Genomic DNA, 22,513 nt, shown 5'->3' with positions numbered 1-22,513 from the left:
ACAGAGAGCAAGCTTCTAGCAGGTAACAACACAGACCTCACACAAAACCAGCACACCGTCGAGATGAGCAATGGACAGGGTGGTGGATGTGTCCGAGGTGGTCCGACAACCCTACCTGAGACTGCCTGCGGCAAAGCCTGGGTCCAGGGCCTGCGTTGTCTGCACAACGTGCAATGATCTCACACAGCTGCAGGAGGGCCCAGGGGCGTTCCAACAGAGCCACGCTTCCACCAACAACTCGAGTTCCACATTCACAGTCAGAGGTGTTTAGAAAGCACACTTCCACTGTTGGGGAGTGAATCACAGTGATTCTGTGTAGTGTCCGACTGTCTGTCAGCACTCATGGACACTGGCGTGCTGGGATGTACTGGACGTGGCCAGTCAGGCTGCCTGCAGCTGGAGGACGATGTCACCGGGGCTTAGGACAGGGCCAGGCGGCTGAGAGGGACACAGGACATTGGCACCGTTCCAAATGCAAGTCTCCTGAACAAGCCGCTGGTGTCTCCACTGACCTTCCTGTCCCCCAGGGAATCCCCAACAGACACACTTAGAAGCCCAGGCTCTTTCCCGCACAGCACCCCCTACAAGCCAAGGAGGTGGGAAAAGGAGACGGTGCGAGGCATAGGGGCCCAACAGAGGCAACCAACCCATCGATGGAGCAACCCATTTGTCAATGGACAGAAGCATGTTAGAAACCCTTCAGAGAGCACCGTTGCCCAAGGTTAACAACATCCCCACCCTCTCCTGGGAGATGCCCGTTCTCCACGGGACTTCCCAGATGGGGAAGGAGGAGGGCCTCTGTCCTTCTCTCCCAGTTTCCAGCCATGCAAACAACCCTTACCAAATGCAGGCAGAGAGACACGAGAGATGATGATGGACAGAGCTGTGCTCACAAGCTCGGCTCCGATGGTGTGTCCCGGAGACGCACCTTCCAGCAGGACAGGTGCCTGAATCACCCTGAACTTTGCATTTCTTTACTGCAACCTCTCCAGTGACGCCTTCCCCTGCACCAGCCCCCAAACATGCTCTCCCTTCTGTGATTCTAACGTCACGTGGAGAAAACGATTACTTTAGAAAACGAGATGTTATTTCTTCAATGTTTCAACAGATGGATAAAAAGGTCTGCTGTTTCCTTTGGGTTTTACTTTTGCTTGCAGGAGCTTGGATGGTAACAGGAATGAAGTCGAATTAGAGAGACCAGTGTCATTTGTGGTTATGTGGAGAAGAGGAGATGAAAAGAGATTCACTCACAGATGATCCAAAGCCAAACATATGCAGGCACTGGTTTCTGCAGGGGCTAGTGTCCAACAACAGAAAACATCTAGGTTTGGGGATTACAGTGTGGGACAGCCCCTCAAGGATCCAATGCTATGTTTTCAGAACACCTGTTTCGAGAATCTATTCCAGGCCTTTTTTTTCTGTGGCTGGGATCCTCATGGTTGGCCCCTAGATGTGACACTTCTCATTTTCTTTTTGGAAAGAAAAAAAAAAAAAATCAGGCAAATCCCCCTTGCCAATCCAAACTCCAGACCAGGTTCTGTTGCAAAATTACTTTTCAGGAGAACAGAATCACGGCGGCACAGACAAATGGAGTAACGACAGTATCTTCATGTGATGTGTTAGCAGAGTTTTCTCCTGGCATTCTTTTACTTGCCTTCCTCAAAATATATTACAGCAAGGAGGGTAGAGCTCAGGGGTGAGTGTGTGTGCTTAACATGCATGGGGTCCTGGGGTTTACCACAATCAAGTCAATCAAGTTACTCCCTCCTCCCAAAAAAGAACAAACAAAAGAAACCATAGAATAAAATAGGATAGGATAGGATAGGATAAGATAAAATAAAAATGCACATTACACCCTAGCTTGTGGGCAAGCCTGGTACTGATCTGAAATTGCCTTAGAACTGGCCAAACTGGTCGGAGCAGGATTCTGTGGGGCCCCCCACCATAGGTGGCACTGGAGCAGGCCACGCAAGTTGGACTAGGGGACCTGGTAGGACAGGCTTCCCTGCCTGGAGAAGCCCGAGGATAGAAGGGGGTCCTCAGGGACCCACAAGTGACCCCATCGTCCCATGCAGATGCACCATCTCTCCAGCCGGGCGTTCAGACCCGTCGGCTCAGCGCACACAGAGGCGGCCCGGCTGCACGGTCGCCGCGGGGCGACCCCACCAGAGCCCAGACACCAGAAGCGGGAAACCAATGCGCCCCGCAGACAAGAGACACAGTAAAGGGAACGTTCCCTCCACCTTTGACCCCACGGCTCCACCTGCTTCCGTGGGAAAGTGCTCTGAGCAGTCCGATTCAGCACACCAGGCTGTCCGGAGAGGTAACAGATGCGTCCCAAACCCGCAGAAAAGAACAGAGAAAGTGTAACAAAGATCAGAGGGTTTGTGTAGTTACCCCTTCCCTGCTCCATCCGATGCTAGTAAAAAGAAACAATGCTGCAGATTACAGCCCCCAGGCCGACTGCTCCTGCGAAGAGCAAAGGCAACGTTTTTATTTTTATGGTTACTGTAGAGCTTTGTAAGTAAGAAAATGTCCACCCGATTCATGAGGGTGAATACACAGGCAGCACTCAAGTATTTGTCAGCCAGTCTGTCCTCCCGGCCAGTCGTGTCTACTCACCCTGCCTCTCCAGTTCTGCCCGGAGCGTTCTCAAGGAAAGTAGGCCATGGTTTCAGACCCACGCGTCTGAGCTCTCCTCAGACTTACTCCGCAGAAAGCCAGGCCTGGGCGGAGGTAGGACCAGTGAGGTAACTCTCGCCCACCAGCCTGTGTCTGGAGAACAGCTTCCAGGGAGGCTGGGCGCCCAGCAGGGTCCAGCTCTGCTTTATGGGACCTCCTCTCCCCAATCTCTCGCTCCTATGTTCCCACCCACTTGCTTTGGGCCTTAAAAGAGTCTCCATCCTTGGCTTGGCATGTCTCTCCCAAACTGGAAAAACAGGTGAGACACCCGCTGGTACGAAGCCTGAAGGGACCAACCCACACTCCTCCACCACAGGGTCCTCTCCGCTCCGGCCCAGGGAACTCGGTGCTTGGGCTGGAATGTGCCCACCCTATTCTAGAAGTCAAGGAAGGCACTAATTTTCTCAAAACGCAAACATCCATAACTGCTGGTTTTGAAGAGCACTTTGTAGGCTCTGATGAGACTGCCGTGAGAGGGAGGACAGGAGAGGCTTCATCTACATTGAGGAGGGTCTGCGAGGTTTTTATTTGAAGCAATGATTTTATTACTTTTCTGGGCCCCTTGTTTAGCTGCTGGCAGGAGCAGTGGTCTCTCATGACCGTCCACCAGGTGGACAGCCACAAACTGTCATTCGAAGCTATGACAGTTAAGAAGGAAAAAACCAGCCCTGAGTCACCGTGACAAATGTTCTTTTACGATGAGACATTCACCTCTGTAATAGTTTTAGGAGCATCTAGGTTGTGCCATTTTTTATCAGGTATGATCGATCTATAGATGACGAAAATCCACTATATATAAAAATAGATTTTAAAAAGTTTCTTCTGTACAGCACAGGGAACTGTGTTCAGCATCTTGTAATAACCTTTAATGAAAAAGAATATGAAAACAAATACATGTATATATATGCATGACTGGGACACTGTGCTGTGCACCAGAAATTGACACATTGTAACAAGCTGTACTTCAATTTAAAAAAAAACTTTAAAAAATAAAGAACGTAAAAAAGAAGGAAAGCAAGCAAGCAAGCACAAAAGCCACACACGTTAGGGCACAGGAACAAGCAACGTATGAATTCAGGTTCACCTTCATTCCTGTCCTTTAAACGTATACATCTTTTGAGCCTGAAGTGCATTTTTAAAAATGCATGGATGTGTTCCTTGAAACCCAGCTGTGAATCCAGGAGGTTTTCACATTGCGTAACGGTTTCACTTCCACTACTCTCCGCACCTCCCCACAAGTTTTACCGAGGTATCATTCACACACCATAAAATTCACTGATCCGAGGCGTGCCTTGTGATGAGTTTGGATACACGTGCAGAACTCTGCATTTACCAGCACCATCAAGCCTAAATACAACTCCACCGGCCCAGAAAGTTCCCTCTCGCTCTGTGGCAGACACTGCTTGAAACCCTGGTAAATTACTCAGCACTCTGGTCTGCAAGGATAGCCAACCGCATGCAGCAGACGTGAAGGATTAAAAGTCTTTCTACAAATCAAGCCATTCTGCAGCCATAATGGGGAAACACCCCATTTCAACACATTAGCGGGTGAATCTGTGTCCAACATTCAGAAGTTAAGTTTCCTGAGAGCAGAGCCACCTTGCAGCAATGGTTCCGCAGTGTTCAGGTGTCCGGTGTGACAGGCGACCCCTGATGGGCTTTTCCAACCCCTCTCTCGCCTCCACTTACTGAGTTTTACAGGCACGCATACATTTAGTGATAGCATGGAAAACGGACATGCTTAACTCTCTCCCCGTCCTGCCACCACCAAATCAAGGCCAGACTGCCTGCTCTGATCTCCCGGTTCCCTCTGGTCCGGCCCGAACCCCCTGCCGCTCCTCACTGACCCCCGTTCCCGCACATACCTTGGCTGAAGGCCCAACTCTGCCCCACACACTAGAGGGTCCCGTGTCTCCACTGTGATTCGCACTCTTCAGAGTCTGGCCACCGGACAGAAAGGCTGCCCTCCTGTTCCCTAAGATCCGAATCAAGCACAACCTTTTCCATGAAGCCTTTCCGCAGCCTGGGGACAAAAAGAAGCCTCGTTTCCTCTGAACCCTCACAAGGATTTCACCTCTGCGTGTTTGTCCCCAGACCATACTAATCCACCTGTATGATTTTCATTTAATATTGCCCCTCCCAGCCAGACTGCCAGCACCCACTTTTGTGTGTCTACCCCTGTGTCCCTGGGCTTCTCTGTGCCTGGCACAAAGCAGGTCTCAGCCGAGGCGCAGGAGGTAGCAGGAAGAAGGGAGGGGAGAAGAGCAGAGAGGGAGGCAGGCGTCTTCTCTCGGGCCTTCTGACTACCCACGTCACAGGCAGTTACACTCAGGTTATGGACTGAACATCTGCATCCCCTGAGAATTCCTGCCTCCAACCCTAACCCCCAGTATGACAGGTATCAGGCAGCAGGGCCTTCGGGCGGTGATGAGGTCGTGGGGGAGGAGCCCTCACGAATGGGACTAGTGGCCTTGTAAGAAGGCACACAAGACAGTTCCCCTTCTCCGCTCTCCACCCCGTGAGGACACAGCGAGGAGACGGCCAGCCGTCTGCGAACCAGGACACCCGTCTCTCCAGGAACTGGACTGGCCAGCAGCTTGAGCTTGGTCTGTGAGAAATCAATGACCCTTGTTAAGGGCACCCAGTCGGTGGCCGCTTGTTATATATTATTTTCCTTAATCACAGAGGGTCAGCTCCTTCAAGGGTGGTTCTCTCTGTACCTGAGATGACCCTGCAGGCTCCAGTACAACTGACCACACGAATACGACCAGCCAGTCGGCAGTAAGAAGCTGTGTGAGGACCTGCCCACAGAGAAGGCCATCCCTGGGATCTGCTGGAAACCATCGCATGGCCCCGAAATCCAGCACACCAGAGCCGGACGGCCTGGGAGGTGACTGGCGCTTCCCCTGCCCCGTCTCGGATGACAGGTGGCGGCCCCAGCTCTGCCATTTCCCTGCACACACCCAGTCGGCTGCACACACAGGTCTGGCTTGCAGACTCAGTGAGGGCAACTTGCCCAGCAAGGGCCACCTGAACGGACGCAGCTGTTCCACAGAACCATAACCCCAAGAAAAACATTAACTGGTTACTGAGAGGCACTCTGCTCTCTCGAACGTGTTTGTATCTGTGGTCACACAGCCTCTATTTCATTCCGACATACTTATATCCTAGATGATCAGATTTTTAAAATTAACTACTTTAACCAAAGAGCAGTGGCTGCACATCATCATCTCAGTGACAGACGCACAACACGGCGCCTTACAGAGTTTACAGGTTACACTCCACTTACAGCTGTCACGAAACACTGGCTGTGCTCCCTGGGCTGTAGGATGAGCAATGTTCTGAGGTGGTTTACCAACTGGGAAACAGAACAGAAGCATTCAAATGAACAGGAAAACATCCCAACAAGAGAAAAAACAAATTTTTTTTTTTTTTTTTTAGGTAGAAAGGCAGAAGCATGGAAAAGCATGACAAACAGACCTGTGGTTAGTGCAGACATGCCTCAGACGTGCCCCTGGGGGTCCTGAGACCTGAGCAAAGAGGGAGTAAGGGTAGGGGGGTTACAGGGAAGCAGGCTGTTGGGGGGGATATAAACAGGACACACCTTATGGGGGCAACTTGCGGGTATTCTCCAAAAGGCTGCCTGGCTATCTCCCGTCTAGAATGCTACCCTAAGGAAACCAGCAGGTCAGAGCACAGATATCACCACCACCCGATGCTGGCTGTGGCGTGACTCACTGAGAAAGACCGGGACCCCCCTCCAAGTCCACAGGGTTCTAGCGGCCAGCCCTATCGCAGACCATTGAGCACGTACCAGCAAAGAAAGAAAACTCGTTGCCATGCAGCACACACAGCGTTACTGCAGCTATAACAGCGAACGTGTGTGTTGAACAAGGACTTGGAAGTGGATACAGTGGTCTCTCCAGATGGTGAGGCTGAGGGCAATTTTTTTTTTTTTTGAGGACAATTTTTAAAGTCTTCAGTCTGCTTTCCAGAATTTCCAAATGTTTTTAATTGAAATGTTTTAATTCGTAAAACAGATTTTTTAAAAAAGAAATGTAATAAGACTATATACCACAGCCTAGGAGGCTGTGACCCCAGATAAGTATAAATCCTGGCTCTTTAAAACATCTATCAACCTTATGAAATCAGGAGCTATTTTTTAATTCTGGGCAACTCTGTGGTAAAAGAGATTATGAAGTGGTTAGAACAGCATATCATCTCCGTAAATTAAGAGAAAATCCATTTGCTTTAAGTGTCTCTCTTTTAACACAATTGCATGTGACCCAGAATCCTGAAAACCCAATATATCAGATTATAGTCTGTTACTCAGCTGAACCATATTTAGAAATGGATTATGGGGTGGGGAGGGTACAGCTCAGTGGTAGAGCACGTGCCTAGCATGCATGAGGTCCTGGGTTCAATCCCCAGCACCTCCACTAGAATAAGTAAATAAATAAACCTAATTACCTATTCTCCCCAAAAAGAAATGGATTCTTTACCCAATAGGCTTCAGGTATTTACTGTACAGGGAGATTTCCTTTTTTCCTATATGAAATGTCTACAATACATATTGACATGTGTATGGATAACCACGTGCGTGCGTGTGTGTGTGTAAATGTTAGATGCCTTCACAGAATGTCTACGTGTTCCACCTTTAGTGGCTTCCAAATATGTTTAAGGGCCCACAGGCTAGATTTTTGTCCACAAAGTCATTAAATAACACACTGTCATGTAAGTTACACCGCAGAGAACTACATCTGTTCGTAGCTGACGTCCCCACAGAACCGTGAGCAGGCTGAACTGTCAGGCACACAGCCACCGGGCCAAGAAAGCCCTGCCAGCAGAAAACTCAAGCCTGCTCACGAGAGCTCATTTCATTTATAAATGGATCTCAACGGTATTACACGTACACACACACACACGTCTCATATACACGTCTTCATTCACACGAGTGTTGATAGCCAGTGATTAAAACAATACAACCCATGGGCCTGGATGTGTCACTTAAGGGGAACTGAAGTCCCTGGCGTCTCTCCTTGAGAATCAAAAATGATAGTGGCTAAAAGGGTCCTTAGGAAACATTTAATCCAAACTCCCTGTATCACGGATGAAGAAACAGAGGGTCACATCCACGCAGGCTTGGGACCCGTGTCCACCGTTTCTCAGCCTGGTTAAGAGGTGTCTGTGTTATACCTCCCACCCCCGCCCCTGGAAGCCCACGCTGGAATTTCTTCTCGCCGCATTGTTGGCGCACTGGCCATCGGACGTGACCGTTCACAGAAGCACAGGTCTGGCATCTTGTGCCAAGTCTACATGCAGGCTGCACTTATCTGTAGGACCTCACAAAATCAGAGGAGGGAGGGGTTACCAGGAACCCATCAGATTAAAAACCAGCCACACTGCATACAAGGACACTCCATTAGCTGGCTGTGTGAATCCGGGCACTTAGGCCCCAGTTTGCTTATTGAAAAATGAACACGGTACCATGTTGTGAGGCCCAAGATATACATGTGAGAAGGCTTCATGAACCTTGGGAGTTAACACAAAGGCAAGTATCTTTCAAAAGGTGAAAAACTAAAGACCTCCAGGATCTCTTCAGACATCCATGGATGTCTACGAACCTCCCAGAAATGACTGATCTAGCCTGTTGTGGGGAAACCCAGCTAGAAAACACGAGTGTCCACAGACCCGGGAGAGACGGGTTGATCTGGTTGGACACAAAACGCCAGCTCGTTTCCACTGCTTCCCTACCTAGGCCTTCTTAAATTGTAATGCAGACAAGAGATAAAGAAAAACAGGTAGTGAGAGGGAAGGAAATGAGTCCTAAAGGCCACATGAAACATGCCCCAGCCTCCACAATCCAAAGGCGGTTAGGGGGTCAGCCAGTTCATGCAAAACAAGCAGCCTGACGTGAGCGTCCGTTTACAGGGTCACCTGTCACCCCAGCTGGGCAGGAGAAGCCTTATGCGACCTGTGTGGTCAACAGCAATATGTATGGTTATTTCTAGTACTCCTTGTTAAAAGTGGCTTTCTTGCGTTTTGTTCATGCTTTCATGAATGAAAATGCCTCTCCAAGTATTTTTCCTTATGGAGTGTATGTCTTTGTGTGTGTGTGTGTGTGTGTGTGTGTGTGTGTAAGAGACAGAGAAAGAGAGAAAGCAAGTGTGAAATGTTTTTCCCACTGTACATGACAAGAGCAAGCAGAGATGTCCCATTTCCTACCATCCATGCAATACTTTTCTGCAACATAATCATTAAAAATATTTATAGTCCACGCCCTCAAGGATTCTGTTTGCAAGAAGAAACAGGTCAACCATTTGTCAAATCTGTACCAAATCTTCAGTTATTTAATGACATGTTAAAATATTATTTCCCATTCATTCATTCCTTCTGTGAGTCTTCAGACAAAATGAAGAAGGCAGCTGGCCGTTACATTACAAATGCTGCCACATAGATTTCTGGAAATCTTTCTTTACACTCCTTCTCCTTTTTACCTTTCACCCAAGCAGGACCACCACACATCCATTTCAAAATGCCTCCTACCCATGGCAGTCAATAATGGCAGACCCGAAGTGAGTGTGTGTCTGAGTGTGGACACGTACATGTAGCAGTTTTCCTGTAAACATGGCATCACCCTCCATACACACACAAAAGCCCGCTTCAGGAAAGTAAAACCACTTTCATCATTCAGAAATATGGCCAAAATTCATAATCTGTCTCATCTATCACAATATGAAAGCCATACACACACACAGCACACATCATAGAACCTGTGAAAAATCGCATTCCTCTAAATGGTCACAATCACCCTCAAAGAGAGCAAATCCAAGAACTGCAAAACGCTCAGAACCTCACTGATCCCATTTTCTCCACTCACACTCTTCCACTGCAATTAGCAGGCTATGTGTGAATTCACCCACCAAGCATTTTTTTAATGACTCAACACGCACACCTGATTTCGCTGCTTTTCTCATTTTGAGGTGGCTGACTCACCATTTCCTTTCTATACTCGCATTCAACGTCTGTCGTGAAAATGCTCATTTCTCACTGCCATGGAAAAAAGGAAAGCCAAAGCAAAGCAGGGTCTTCACACGATGCTGGCATCCTCCTGCCACCTACTCGGGTGACCCGCCGGCGGGGAAGGCAGGTTGCAGATCTCCCACGGGGCAGCACCCCACGCACCGAGGGCCACCCCTCACATCACCTTGCAGCCCACAGCACAGTACCGACGGGCACTGCCTTCTAGCTCCAGCAAGCTTTTACCCGACTGCAGGAGCCAGAGCTACAAAACCTGCATGTGTCTGGAGCACACACACACAGCACAGGCTCGCGTGCCCGCACACACACGTGCACGCATGCAGAGCTCGAGCCGGACTCTGCACCCCGATCTGCGTTACCGTTCACCCGCAAGCAGAACAATCAACCAGGACGATGTCTGCAGACGTCCCCACCAGCTCTCACCCCCCGCACTGTGAGCTGACGACCTGCTCGTAACGGCGGAGAACAAAAGAGACACTCGCAGCTACAGGCTCCGGCAAACAGCACAGGCGGAAGGAAGATGTCCTGCCCTGCAGGAGATGCCCCGAGAGCGGACACGGGCTCCCTTACCCGGCTCTCCGGCTCTCCGCCTGCTGTGCCGTGAACACAGCGTGTGCGCGTCAGGGACCCGCAGCCCCGTGTCTGGTGCCTGCAGTGCAGTGCAGTGCAGTGCAGAGCAAAGCCAGCCTCCCGACTGCCTGGCTGTGCCTGCTGCCTGCGGGGGCGAGTTCGCACAGGCTGCGGCAACTCTGACCCCAAATCAAGGCGCCCTTGTTACTTCGCTGACACCTCCTGACCTCAGGGAGGGCCTTCCCAAGGCTTCTCAGCTTAAACCCCAAAGACTTGCCCTTTTAAACTCCTCGAGGCTCGGGTGTCTTCCTCTTTACAATCTAAAAGAAGGAAATATGGCAAAGTCTGCGGAGTGAATTTTACACAGCTCCATCTACTTAACTGTGCTGGATAATCGCATAACATGGGTCGCAACCCAAGGGTCAAGTCCACAACCATAATAAGGTCAGATGGAACAATGAAGCTAAAGAAAAAAAAAAAAAAAAAAAAACCACCCACATTCAATAGCCTATTTTCCGTCTATCTTTATTCTGGGGTTTATTACACACTCAGTAGGAATGTAATCAGCAAAGAGCTAACGAAGTGTTTCCGGAAGTTTGACTGTGGACAGCACATTCAGTGCAGACCACAAAGGGGTCACGGGCTGACCTGCCCAATCCATCAGTTCACAATGACCTGTATTTAAAGTCCCTGCACCCCACCTACCCTCCTAAGGCAGCCTGCGACCTCAGTGGCTCATCCCCCACAAACAGGAAGTGCCCCTCCCCCCGGGGTCCCCAACAGCCCCTTCCTACACAGAGAGCCCCGACCCTCCCTAGTCCTGCATTCACCCTTCCGCATGGATTTTCTCCTTTCCACCTGCTCCCACACACCTCTTCTAAATCCACAGCAATTATTTCCCACTTTTGCTCATTTACAAGTAGCACATGCTAGTCTGCAGCGTCTCCTGTATTACTGGTATTTCAGAGTGAATTTTTCATCCCCCCGCCCCCTGCACCTGCCAGATCTTAAGCACTGGGCGGCTGCATTAGTGCTACACCTATTAAGCATGTAAATAAGTCTGCCAGGAAGGTTGCTATGGCAACCCCACCATCCAGGGGCTGGAAGTTACCAGTAAGCTTGGGTGGCCTCTCCAGTGAGGAGGAGAGGGAGGATGTGCACCTGGGTCTTCCAGCCCAAAGCCCACATTCTCTGCACTCATTTTCATCTCCAGGGACTGTGTCGCAAAGCGCAGGATCCCATCACTGCGGGAGGGCACCATCCACCCCAGGGCAGCTCCACACCCCAGTGCGCACTGCACAGCCATCCACGTAACCCCCATCCAGCAGAACCTGGTGCCGGATCAGGGGTTTCATCTCGCTTCCCACTCAAGGGGTGTGCTCCTACCATTTACCAATCGAGTAACTCTAAATGCCTTCTGAGAGTACGACTTACAAGAAAGACTTCTTCCGGGAACGGTTTTAGAGGGACAGGAAAACTACAACAGGAGAGCATTCCCGTCCGTGTGGCCTACAGCCCAGTCACATCCCAGCCATGTCCACACGTTACATTAGCCTAACACGCTTGTCATGATTAGGGACTCAATCTTGGTACATTAATACTAACCAAAGTCCACACTCTGTCCAGATGTCCTCTTTACTTGATGCACCTCTTCCGTCCCAGGACCCCACCTTGCATTTAGTCGTCACATCCCCCGCAGGGTCCTCCTGCCTAAGTGACAGCTTCCCCGATGTCCCTTGTTGTTGATGCCCTCGCAGTTTTGAGGAAAACTGAGCATCCGGCCGGATGTCTCTCAGCTGGGCCGGGCCTGAGGTTTCTGTCCTGAGGACCCACCCTGGACTTATGGACTCAGGGGAAACCACGGAGGTGAAACGCCTTTCTCCTCAAGTGAGATCAAAGATCCTGCTGTCCACACGACAGTGTCTGCTGCTGAGCTGGCAGGGCTGGCCCCTCTGCCATCGCACCGCTGTCACCCCCACCTTTTCACTCTGCTCTCTTTGAAAGGAGGTGACTGCGTGTACCCCACATTTAAGGGGTGAGGGGTTCTGCTTCACCCCTACAGCATGGAGGCTCTGCAGAGACTCAGGGTTTTCCTGCACAGATTGCTCTCTTCTCCCCCACTTATTAATTTATTCAGTCATTTACATGTGTCAGTATGGGCTAAGAAATGGGTCCTTCATACACTGAGTTATAACCCTGTACTACTTAATTTTGTTGCAGCCTGGGTCATAGGAAACTACGCTGGCTCCCGTGTCCCTCTGGCATATCCTCATTGTTCCCGGGTTGTGCTTTTTTTCTTTTCATTTTTTGAGTACTTCCTTACTTTTGGGGGCACAAGAGAACATTCCAGACTCATTCTGCATGTTCCCTGACCCAGTCCTAGGCTTGGCTGTTTCTCCAAACAGCCCTGGTTCCTTTTAATGGAGAAGCATATCCAAGGTCAAGAGCTCAGTGCTGGCTGTGCTCCAGGAATCCTCTTTTAAAGTAGACCCTCAAGTGAATGATTTCTAAAGAGAAAGCAGTTTTATAATATTAAGATTTGTAAGTGGGTTTTCACAGATCCATGTTTCTTAGAACGACACATAATTATCAGCAGTGTAAGATGCTCAGAGCTTATGCTGTGTTAACACTAAGACTTTAAATCATGCAGCCCTTATGGGAAACAGTATGGAGACTCCTCAAAAAGCTAAAAACAGACTTACCATATGATCCAGCAATTCCACTCCTGAATGTATATCCAGAGGAAACTCTAATTTGAAAAGATACATGCACCCCAGTGTTCATAGCAGCACTATTTACAAGTCAAGACATGGAAGCAACCTAAATGTCCATCAAAGGATGACTGGATAAAAAAGTTGTGGTATATTTATACAGCAGAATACCACTCAGCCATAAAAAAAATGGTAAAGTAACGCCATTTGCAGCAACATGGATGTTCCTGGAGAATGTCATTCTAAGCGAAGTAAGCCAGAAAAAGAAAAATACCATTTCATATCACTTAATATGTGAACTCTAAAAAAAAAAAAAAAAAAAAAAAAAGACACGAACTTATTTACAAAACAGAAACAGACTTACAGACAGAAAACAAACTTATGGTTACCAGATGGGAAAGGGGGTGGGGAACGGACAAATTGAGAGCCCCAGATTTGCAGACACTAACACTATATGTAAAATAGATAAACAACAAGTTTCTACTGTGCAGCACAGGGAACTATATTCAGTATCTTATCTTGTAGTAACCTACAATGAAAAAGAACCTGCAAAGGAACATATGTGTATGTATGACTAAAACATGATGCTGTACACCAGAAACTGACACATTGTAAACTGACTATACTTCAATGAAAATGAATAAATAAAAAAGACTTTACATTGTAATTACTCAATCAACTGCATACAAATCTTCCTTTACTTCACACAGGACACCAGTGCCCTTGAAAAATTCCGCAAGTAAGTAAACAGAATAGGATTCCACAGGTAAGCACCCTGGCACACTTAAATTCCTGAGGAACCCTTCCTCCTAGCCTCTCAGGAAGGCTCGGTGAAGACTCAACCGTTTCCCTTGTCGCTTCACCCTTATGGTCAGAGGACACCCTCCCTACTCCATGCTGTCACTACAAGTCACAGGTCCCAGAGGACCCTGTGCACACAGCACCCTTCACTCCCTGTATCTCACGCTGGGAACGGGCTGCAGCCACGTCTACCGGGTGCACAAAGCCAACTCCCCAGGGTAACCGCACCAGGGACCAGAAAAATGAAAACAACAAAAGAAATGGGTTTTGTGCTGTGGAGAATGAAAGAAATCTCTTTTGACATGTTGAGGGCCACCATTCAGGCCCCACTGTCCCCGCCCAGGAAACATGCTCACTGAAGACCATCCCTTAAGTCCCTTGGCCAGACCCCAAGGCTGGCAAATGTCCTTTGTCCAGTTTTATGGGGGCACAGCCACACCCACTCCTTGGTGGACCGTCCACGGCTGCCTCCACAGTACGATGACAGACTTGAGTCAGCACGGAGTTCCTCGGAGCTGAAAATATTTACCAACAAATCCTTCACAAAGCTTGTCAACCTCTGAGCTCTCAGACCTGAGTAAAGCCCAGCCTAATTTCAAAATTAAAAAACAAACAAACAAAAAAAAACTTTCTTGTGGATTCCCAGCACTGATGAGATTTTAAAAATTGAGATAAAGTTCACCTACCCTAAAATTTACCCCATGGAAGTGTAGTTCTAGTGTATTCACCGAGTTGTGCAACCATCATCACTGTCTAATTCCAAAACAGTGTCATCACCCCAAAAAGGAACTCCACATCCTCGAGCAGCCATTCCCGTTCCCCCCACCCTGATTCCTGGCAACCAGGAATGCCCCTTCGGTCTCTGTGGATCTGCCTGTTCCAGGCATTATACACATACAGAATCGTGTGGCTTTTTATTATATTGTTAAATACGTCCAAGTACAAAATATTTTCCTTGTTTCTCTAACTCTCAGACTATACATCACGAAGGAGATCTGCAAGTTACCCAAGAGCAGAGCTATAAAGCCTATGTGAGCTTAATGGCTTTCCTGGGAATGAAGTGTTATTCCCGTGGCCCCGGACACTGCAGTCCCACATCTTGTGGGTTCAGCCACCCGGGGTTCCCAAATGCCACAAAAGGACCCAATCGCTCGTCTCTCAGCAGACAGAACACGGAGCTTTGCTGGCTTGGCGCCCTGAGGACTCATCCCTTTGTCTGGAGGGAGGGAGAGCGTGGTCTACACGTGAGCCTGGTCTCAGCCCTTCCTCCCAGCCACAGAAGACTGCGTCCTTACAGGTTTCGTTTTTGGTGAGCAAAAGGCAGTCTTTTGCCTGAATTTTCATTTCTTTCATTCTCAAAGTTCATGTTTCAAGGCTACGATTTCTTGCTGATAGTTGAGAAAATAAACATTCTCTGAAAAAAGCTGAAAACAGCTTTTCGACGCGCCTGTCGTGGAATGGTGCCTCAGCACTCCTCAGAAGCACACACGGTGATTGTTAAAATTGCTGGTTGTGCAGCTCAAAACCAGAAGGCTCCTGGAATGAACTCCTTCAGGGTGGTTATGCTGCCTTCTAGAAGACACGGCCGCAGCAGATGCAGCCATGGGGCCTCCCCCTCCCTCCTCTGGGCCGTTTTCGCTCTTGGCAGTGCCGTTTACAAAACACACACCACGTACATCAGAGCCCTGTGTGCGGCTCTCTTCACAGCCGAGGAGCTCCGCTCCCACCCACCCGGGCCCTCTGCGGTGCCAAGGCGCGAGGCACGTGTGCGGAGCCGGGCCGTGTGTGCGGGGCGCACGCCCCGAGGGCTGCGGCCGGGCCGGGCCGGGCAGGGCGGCGGGCTTTGAACGAGATCACAGGGGCGCTCGGCACAGAGTGAGCAAGCTGTGGCCGCGCCACAGACGCAGCCCGGTCCTGCAGGTGTAGCCTCACCGGCCTTGCTCCCTCCCCCGGCGGTTCCTGGTCTTAGCCGCGCAGGCTGCTAAGTACTTGTGGCAACATCCCGCCCAAGCACTCACCAAACACCGCTCCTGCCCCCTCAGCCACGTACACACACCCTTGTGTGAGGCTCCCGGCACGCAGCACGGAGCCAAATGAAATAAGACCCCGCTACACAAGGCCCGCAAAAGCTAACATTTAAACTGGGTATTTCTGAGACAGAACCTTCAATTCTGAGGTTGGTGTTTGAGTGTGGCAACAATCAGCAGAGATGCTCGCAGCAGTGGGAAACTCTGCACTCAGTGACCCTACTGCTCACCAATTTGCTTCCATTTCTGCATCAGCCCTCTAAACGAGGGTTGGCCCACAGGTCCTGCAGCGGCCCAACCTCCCTCCTCCTGCCCTCCTCGTGAACGAAGGGCAAGACGACACTGTTCGTTTCATCTAGGACTCCATTTCCACGACAAACAGACAGCTCCTAGACACGTTTTAGAATCACTGCACGTGATGCTGTAATACTCCGGCCATCCAGTCCCTTCAGATGCTCCGGTCCTCTCTGGGGATTCAACTGACACGATTTCTATTTTAAAACTCAATTAACTCATTAAATAAGGCCAATTTAGAAAGGCCTGCCCTAGTCCTTCGACTACCAATCCTTCCAGGGAGGCTGGATTTCCAGACCCAGCCAGCAACCCAGCTGCGTCCTGATGTCAAAGCATCTCTTCAGTCAGGCGTTCTGGATAAAGCCTTTCATTCACGCACATTACACTAGATATCTCATTCTGTCAACATAAAGGACTTTACTGTACGGAAAACACAGCAGCTACTTTAGGAACCAAAAATGCCACGATGGCGTTCGAAGCGTCACCGCCCTGGGGATGCTTCTGTCGGCAGCAGTGGTGCGGGTCCCTGGGAAATCGCACCTAGTTCACAGCCACTTCACGTGTGGCCAAAGCCAGACGCCCAACCACATTAACCTAGTGTTCAGCCCCACACAGCAGCCCACCCCCCCAAGACGCCTTCTGAGCAGCCCCAGATCCAGAACTCTCCTACCTTGGGCTGGGATGTCCCTCCTCGGCCCAGCCTGAGGAGGAAAGCTCTCTGTGTTCAGCGGGGTCCGCTGCTTGCCTCTGCCGTCCCACGGATGCCTCCTGCCAAGGGCAGCACAATGAGACACCCAGTCATCGAGTGGCCTCCTTCAGGACCTCTGTTATCACGAACCCCCTCATTGTGGGTTGGCCTGTGAGCCTGGACCACGAAGGCAATGACGCAGGCTGCCGACTCGTGCTGACAGCCGGCCACGGGACTGGCAAGCTCAGCTCTCCAAAGGTCTCATCCAAATGACTCAGCAGGACCCTGCGTCCCCTTCAGTTCTGGGCAGGAAGCAGAACTCCTATGTGAGGGCTGTAACGCTGTGTGACATGCAGTCCAGGAAACCCTCATCAAATCAGATCCAGCTGCTTACGACTCACTGCAGTGAAGCCCCAAGCCCTGGGATTCAGAATATGGCATCCTGCCCCCTCGACTGAGCAAAAAAGTAATTCTCAGAGGTCACGCCGCACAGGGCACAGGCTGGGGCACCGCCATGGCAGAAACACAGGCTCCCAGTGTCCCCACCAGGAGGCCACGTGGAAATGGGAAGCTTACAAGCACATATTCATGATTGCATAACAACCTGACTACTGGTTCCTTTTGTAAGAAACTGCATCTAATGCCACAGGAAATCTCTTCTTTGAAATAGACAAATGTAGGTTTAAGGGGGCAGAAAAAGCAGAGAGAGGGAGATCAACTGCAGACTTTGTGACAGGGATACAAGTATGTCACTTTTTAGAAAACTTTAACTTTCACCATCAAAACTCCTACCTTAAAAAAAGTGCAATAGTTTAACGCACTGTGTTTTCAATGACATTTGTGCTAGAGCATCTTTTTAAATATCTGACAAAGAAAAAAATCACTAAGAATAATACTAAAAATATGAAGTTATATCAATATTTGAAAAGTGTCTGTCATGCGTCGTGTTACGTCATTACTGGAAGCATTTCTTTTCATTTCAAAGGACTCACCATTTTCCATCGTTTCCACCAGGTCCTTCCTTTCGTATCAAGGGCAAGCTAATCAGAGAGGAAGGCAGCTTAAGAAAGACATAAGGATGAGGCTGGGAACTCAAGATGTGGCTGAAAATGGAGCACCTGCAATTGTCGTGAACGTACCCTGTCCCCAGGTACCTTTCACACAAGCTGGCTCCAGAAGAACTGGTGCACAGAAATGCTCAGACAGCTGAACACCGGCATCGGGCCTTTGTATTATGAGGGTGTCCTAAACATGCCTTAAGACGAGGTTGGGGAGTTGGGTGAGGGGTTTGCATCAAAAAAAAAGAAAGATGCGGTCAGGGGCAACTTTGTCTTTGCTGGCTTCAGGATGCTTACCTGCTTGTAGAGGTCGGTGGAGGGCGACGACCGGGACCTTTCGTGGATGTACTGTGGCCTCTCGTGCTGGTCTAGACCCACGTCCAGGATGTCGTCCGCGGAGTGGTACCTCCCAGAACTCCTGGCTTCCGGGGCTTTCCTCTGTTCCCTCCACGAGGCTTGATACTCTGCAAAGGTCCCAAGTCTCTGAGGCGGGTCTGATCTCCCCACCTGTCCCAATTTTCCAGGGCCCGCTGTCAGTGGCCTCTCTGGCATCTCTTTGGGGAACTCACCAGGCGCTGGCCTCTGCCCAGGCCACTGCAGAACAGGCTTGCTGGTTTCCTCAAAAAACTTGCACCTGTCTGCAAACGTGCGCACAGCCTTGTCCGGAGGTCCAGGGTGCTGGCGTGGGCGGTCATCCCCCGCCAGCCCCACCTCGTGCATCTTCTCGGGCTCGGAGTAGGACTTCAGTTTCTGCTCGGCCGTGAAGCGCCTCCGGCCTCTGATGCGCGGAGTGTGGGGAGGGCCTGCAGCGCACGAGGGCGGCCTGGCTGGGGCTGCCTCCCAGACGCAGGGGACGGTTTCGGGGTCCGCCGGGCTGGGCTCCAAATCGCGGCGCCTAAACGACGTGGCCTGCAGGACGCGGGCCTGGGCCTCCTTCAGGTGATCCTTATAGGTGCCAGTGAAGGTAGCTCCAGGGGTGGCCCCCACGCCACCGCCAAGCTGCGCCCCCCAGCCACGCACCTCGGCCTCGGCCTCCTCTGCCTCCGCCGAGCCGGGGTCGGCCAGCGTGGCCGTGCTCCTGCTCTTCTGCAGCCGGGCTCTCCGCAGCTGGATCTCGTTCCTCAGGGTGGTGGCGAACCGGTCGCTTCTCCGCAGGGGTTTGCCGGCCGGGGCCTCGGGCGGTGGCCTCTCTGAGGAGCCCTCGCAGCTGGTGTCGGGCCGGCGCGCCCCTTCCCGGCTCAGCGAGTGCAGCAGCGGCGTCTGCAGGGGGCAGATCTCACCGCCGCCCCCGTCGGCCCAAGCGAAGCCTCCTGTGACCTTCTTTACACCGGCTTTTCCCCCCAGGCTGGCGCCGGGGGGTTCCTCGGCCCCTGGGCAGCAGCCCTCCGTCGGCGCAGCCCGCCCTCTCGGCCGGGCCCCCGGGGCCCCCTCGTGCCGGGGCGGCTGGCAGCGCGGCTGCAGGCCGGCGCCGGCGGATGCGTCCGGGCGCGGGTGCCCCTCCCGGAGCTGTGCGGCGGGGGCGCCCCCCTGTGGGCCGCGTCTGGAGGTCATGCAGTAGTAGCGGCTCTGCACATCGCTGTCCCCCTTGTGGTCCGCGGCGCCGGGCCACCCGACCGCCGTGGGGCTGTCATTCTGGAAGCGCTCAGCGGGAGGCTGTTCCCTGAGCCACGTGGTGGCCCTGGGCCCCTCGTGGAGGAAGGGACTCTGATCACTGGAGTGGCGCGGGTGCTGGCATCCGTTCGAGGACTGCGGGCAGCGGACGTCTGTGCTGGACAGGGAGGCCTGGAGCCGACTGGGAGCTCCCGGGAGGCCCTTCAGCCCACTGTCCCCAAATGGCCATCCGCAGTCCACGGGTCCACCCGGCGCACAGCCCGAGCTCCCAGTTCTCCTCCTGTCCCCGGGGAGTGCCGCTCTCTGTGGCTGATCAGTCAGTTCTGGTCTCCAGTCGCCTTGGGGCTGAGCACGGTTCAGGCCCAGAAAGTGCTGGATGGTGGCCGCCTCTGAGAATGGAGGGCCCTGAGGCTTCTCGTGGCCCTTGGTGGCAGCGAAGCTGTCACTGCGGAGAGGGGGAGGGGGCCGGGGAGGGGAAGAAGGGGCTTTTCTCCTATCGGGAACATACCAGACTGGCCCAAAGCTGGACCTCCCAGAAGCAGCCAGCTTGGGCTCAGGACTGTCCTCAGTCATGGGGCTTCTGCTGCTGTCACAGGGGACCCTCGGTGGGAAGCACCCAAGCCTCTCCTCCAGGCCCTGAGGGTCACCGGCGGCCAGGCCCTGCCGGCTGCTGCCCATCGTGGAAGCCTCCCAGAGGCCCACTTTGTAGAGAATGTTCTCGGTGGAAGAGGCATCCGCCTTGGGCAGGGTGTGGTCAGGCGTGCTGGAGCTGGTGGAGAACGAGCTGTAAGCTGAGTCCCGCTTGTTTGGGCCGCCCAGGTGGTCGATGCTGCTGTTGGACTTGGCGGCTGAGAGGCACCCGGCGGGGTAGGACTGGGCAGGCTGATCCAGGCTGTCCACACTCCCCAGGGAGCTGAAGTGGTCAGAGGTGCGCTGCAGATTCGTGTGCTCCCACGCCCCCGACAGGTCCTGGGAGGAAGAGCTTGGACATGGGGAGAACAGGGAACAGAGCTTTAGAGCAGGTCACAGCAAAGCGAATAGACAACACACGTGGCAGACGTGCCCACACGCACCCTAAGAACTCTAGAATAACTAGAATAATTTCAAAATTTATGTGGAACCTCAACAGGCCCTGAACAGCCCAAGCAATCTTGAGAAAAAAGAACAAAGCAGGAGGTATCATGCTTCCTGGCTTCAGACTATACTATAAGGCTACAGTCCTCAAAAAGCATGGTACCAGCACAAAATCCGTCACAAAGATCAAAGAAACAGAACAGACAGCCCAGAAGTAAACCCACATTTACACGGTCAGTCAATCTATGACAAAGGAGGCAATAACAGACAGTGGAGAAAAGACAGTCTCTTCAGTAAGCGGTGCTGGGAAAACTGGACAGCTACATGTAAAAGAAGGAAATTAGAACATTTTCTCACAATACATACAAAAATAAACTCAAAATGGATTAAAGACCTAAATGTAAGACCAGAAACCATAAAAGCCATAGAAGAAGACACAGGCAGAACACTGACATAAATCGCAGCAATATTTTTGGGGGGTCCGTTTCCTCGGACAAAGGAAACAAACAAACAAAATGGACCCTAATTAAACGTCAAGGCTTTTTCAGAGGAAAGAAAACCAGTGACAAAGTGAAAAAACAACCTACTAATTGGATGAGAATATTTACAAATGATATGACTGCTAAGGAGTTAATATCCAAAATATACAAACAGCTCATACAACTCAACATAAAAATAAACCTGATTTTTAAATGGGCAGAATATGCGGAAAGACATTTTTCCATAGGAGACACAGATGGCACATGGAAAGATGCTCAACACCGTTAGTCATCAGAGAAATGTAAATCAAAAGCACAGTCATCTCCCCCCATCAGAATGGCTATCATAGGAAAGACCACAAGTAACAAATGCTGGCAGGAGTGTAAACTGCTGCAGCCACTGTGGAAAACAATATGGAGGTTCCTCAAAGAACTAAAAATAGAACTACCATATGACTGAGCAACTCCATTCCTAGGTATATACCCAAAGAAAACGAAGCCGCTATTCAAAAAGATACACGCACCGCAATGTTCATAGCAGCTCTATTTATAACAAATAAACTATTTATAGCAAAGATATGGATGCAACCTAAATGTCCATCGACAGATGACTAGATAAATAAATGGTGGAGTGTGTGTGTGTGTGTGTGTGTGTGTGTGTGTGTATTTATGTGTGTCTGTGTACATACACACAATGGACTACTACTCAGTCAAAAAAAAAAGAATGAAAATTTGCCACTTTCAACAACATGGATGGGCCTGGAGGGTATTATGCATAATGAAATAAGTCAGAGAGAAAGGCAAATACTGTATGTTTTTCCACTTCTATGTGGAATCTAAAAAACAAAAGCAAGTAAATAGAACAGAAACAGGCCCACAGATATAGAGAACAAACTGTTAGTGCTTGCCAGTGGGCAGAGAAGGGGGAGGGGTGAGAGAGAATAGTAAGTACAAACTACTGTATATCAAATAAATAAGCTACAAGTGTATATTGTACAGCACAGAGAATACAACCAGTATTTTATAATAACTAGAAATGGAGTATATAATCTATAAAAATTTTAAGTCACTATGTTGTACATCTGAAACTAACATAGTAAATAAACATAGTGTACCTCAATTAAGAAATATATGAAAAGTTGAAAAGAAAGGCAGTATGACAACAGGGGAGGGAAGTCCTGGGTGTCGCGGAACGTGAAACCAGCCTCCCATCCCAGTGGGAAACGAGCGCCTACCTGGTGTGGTGCCGGCCAGGCCAAGAGGGGCAGGTGCTGGCGGAGAACGGAGATGCTGCCATCTCAGGCTGGCTCTCGGAGAACTTGGTGGCGTGCCAGGAGTGAGGCCTCCAGCTCAGCTCACCCCTCCTGAAAAAGGATGCAGACGACTCAGGGACTTCACACCAAGGACAACTCCGAGCCAAGACAGCTGTAGAGGCAGGGCTCAGTCGTGGCGACCTCTGCGTGATGTACCACATTGC

General features: G+C 50.8%; 1 protein-coding gene and 1 long non-coding RNA gene across 12 annotated transcripts in view; both read right to left on the bottom strand.

Moving 5' to 3' along the window:
• The window catches only part of SHROOM2 (shroom family member 2), a 113,485-nt gene that overhangs the window by 21,653 nt on the left and 69,319 nt on the right, over nt 1-22,513 (bottom strand). For 9 of the 11 annotated variants that reach the window (XM_032475859.1, XM_032475862.1, XM_032475857.1 and 6 more), the window contains 3 exons: nt 22,272-22,400; nt 18,170-20,465; nt 16,797-16,894 (listed from right to left, as the gene is read on the bottom strand). In XM_032475859.1, the coding sequence (XP_032331750.1) occupies nt 16,797-16,894; nt 18,170-20,465; nt 22,272-22,400 (2,523 nt within the window). Of the gene's footprint in view, nt 1-6,162; nt 6,207-16,796; nt 16,895-18,169; nt 20,466-22,271; nt 22,401-22,513 lie in introns of those variants that run through there. The other 2 variants (XM_032475860.1, XM_032475867.1) reach the window with 2 other exon arrangements.
• LOC116662231 lies at nt 1,471-3,516 on the bottom strand. Its single transcript, XR_004318249.1, has 2 exons — nt 2,623-3,516; nt 1,471-2,469 (listed from the first exon to the last, which is right to left on the bottom strand). It is a non-coding gene; the product is annotated as an uncharacterized LOC116662231 (long non-coding RNA).

This window comes from Camelus ferus, chromosome X (assembly GCF_009834535.1).
Source record: "Camelus ferus isolate YT-003-E chromosome X, BCGSAC_Cfer_1.0, whole genome shotgun sequence".
NCBI lineage: Eukaryota > Metazoa > Chordata > Mammalia > Artiodactyla > Camelidae > Camelus > Camelus ferus.
Note: the sequence above shows the minus strand (reverse complement) of the source record. Positions and strands in the feature narration are given on the sequence as shown.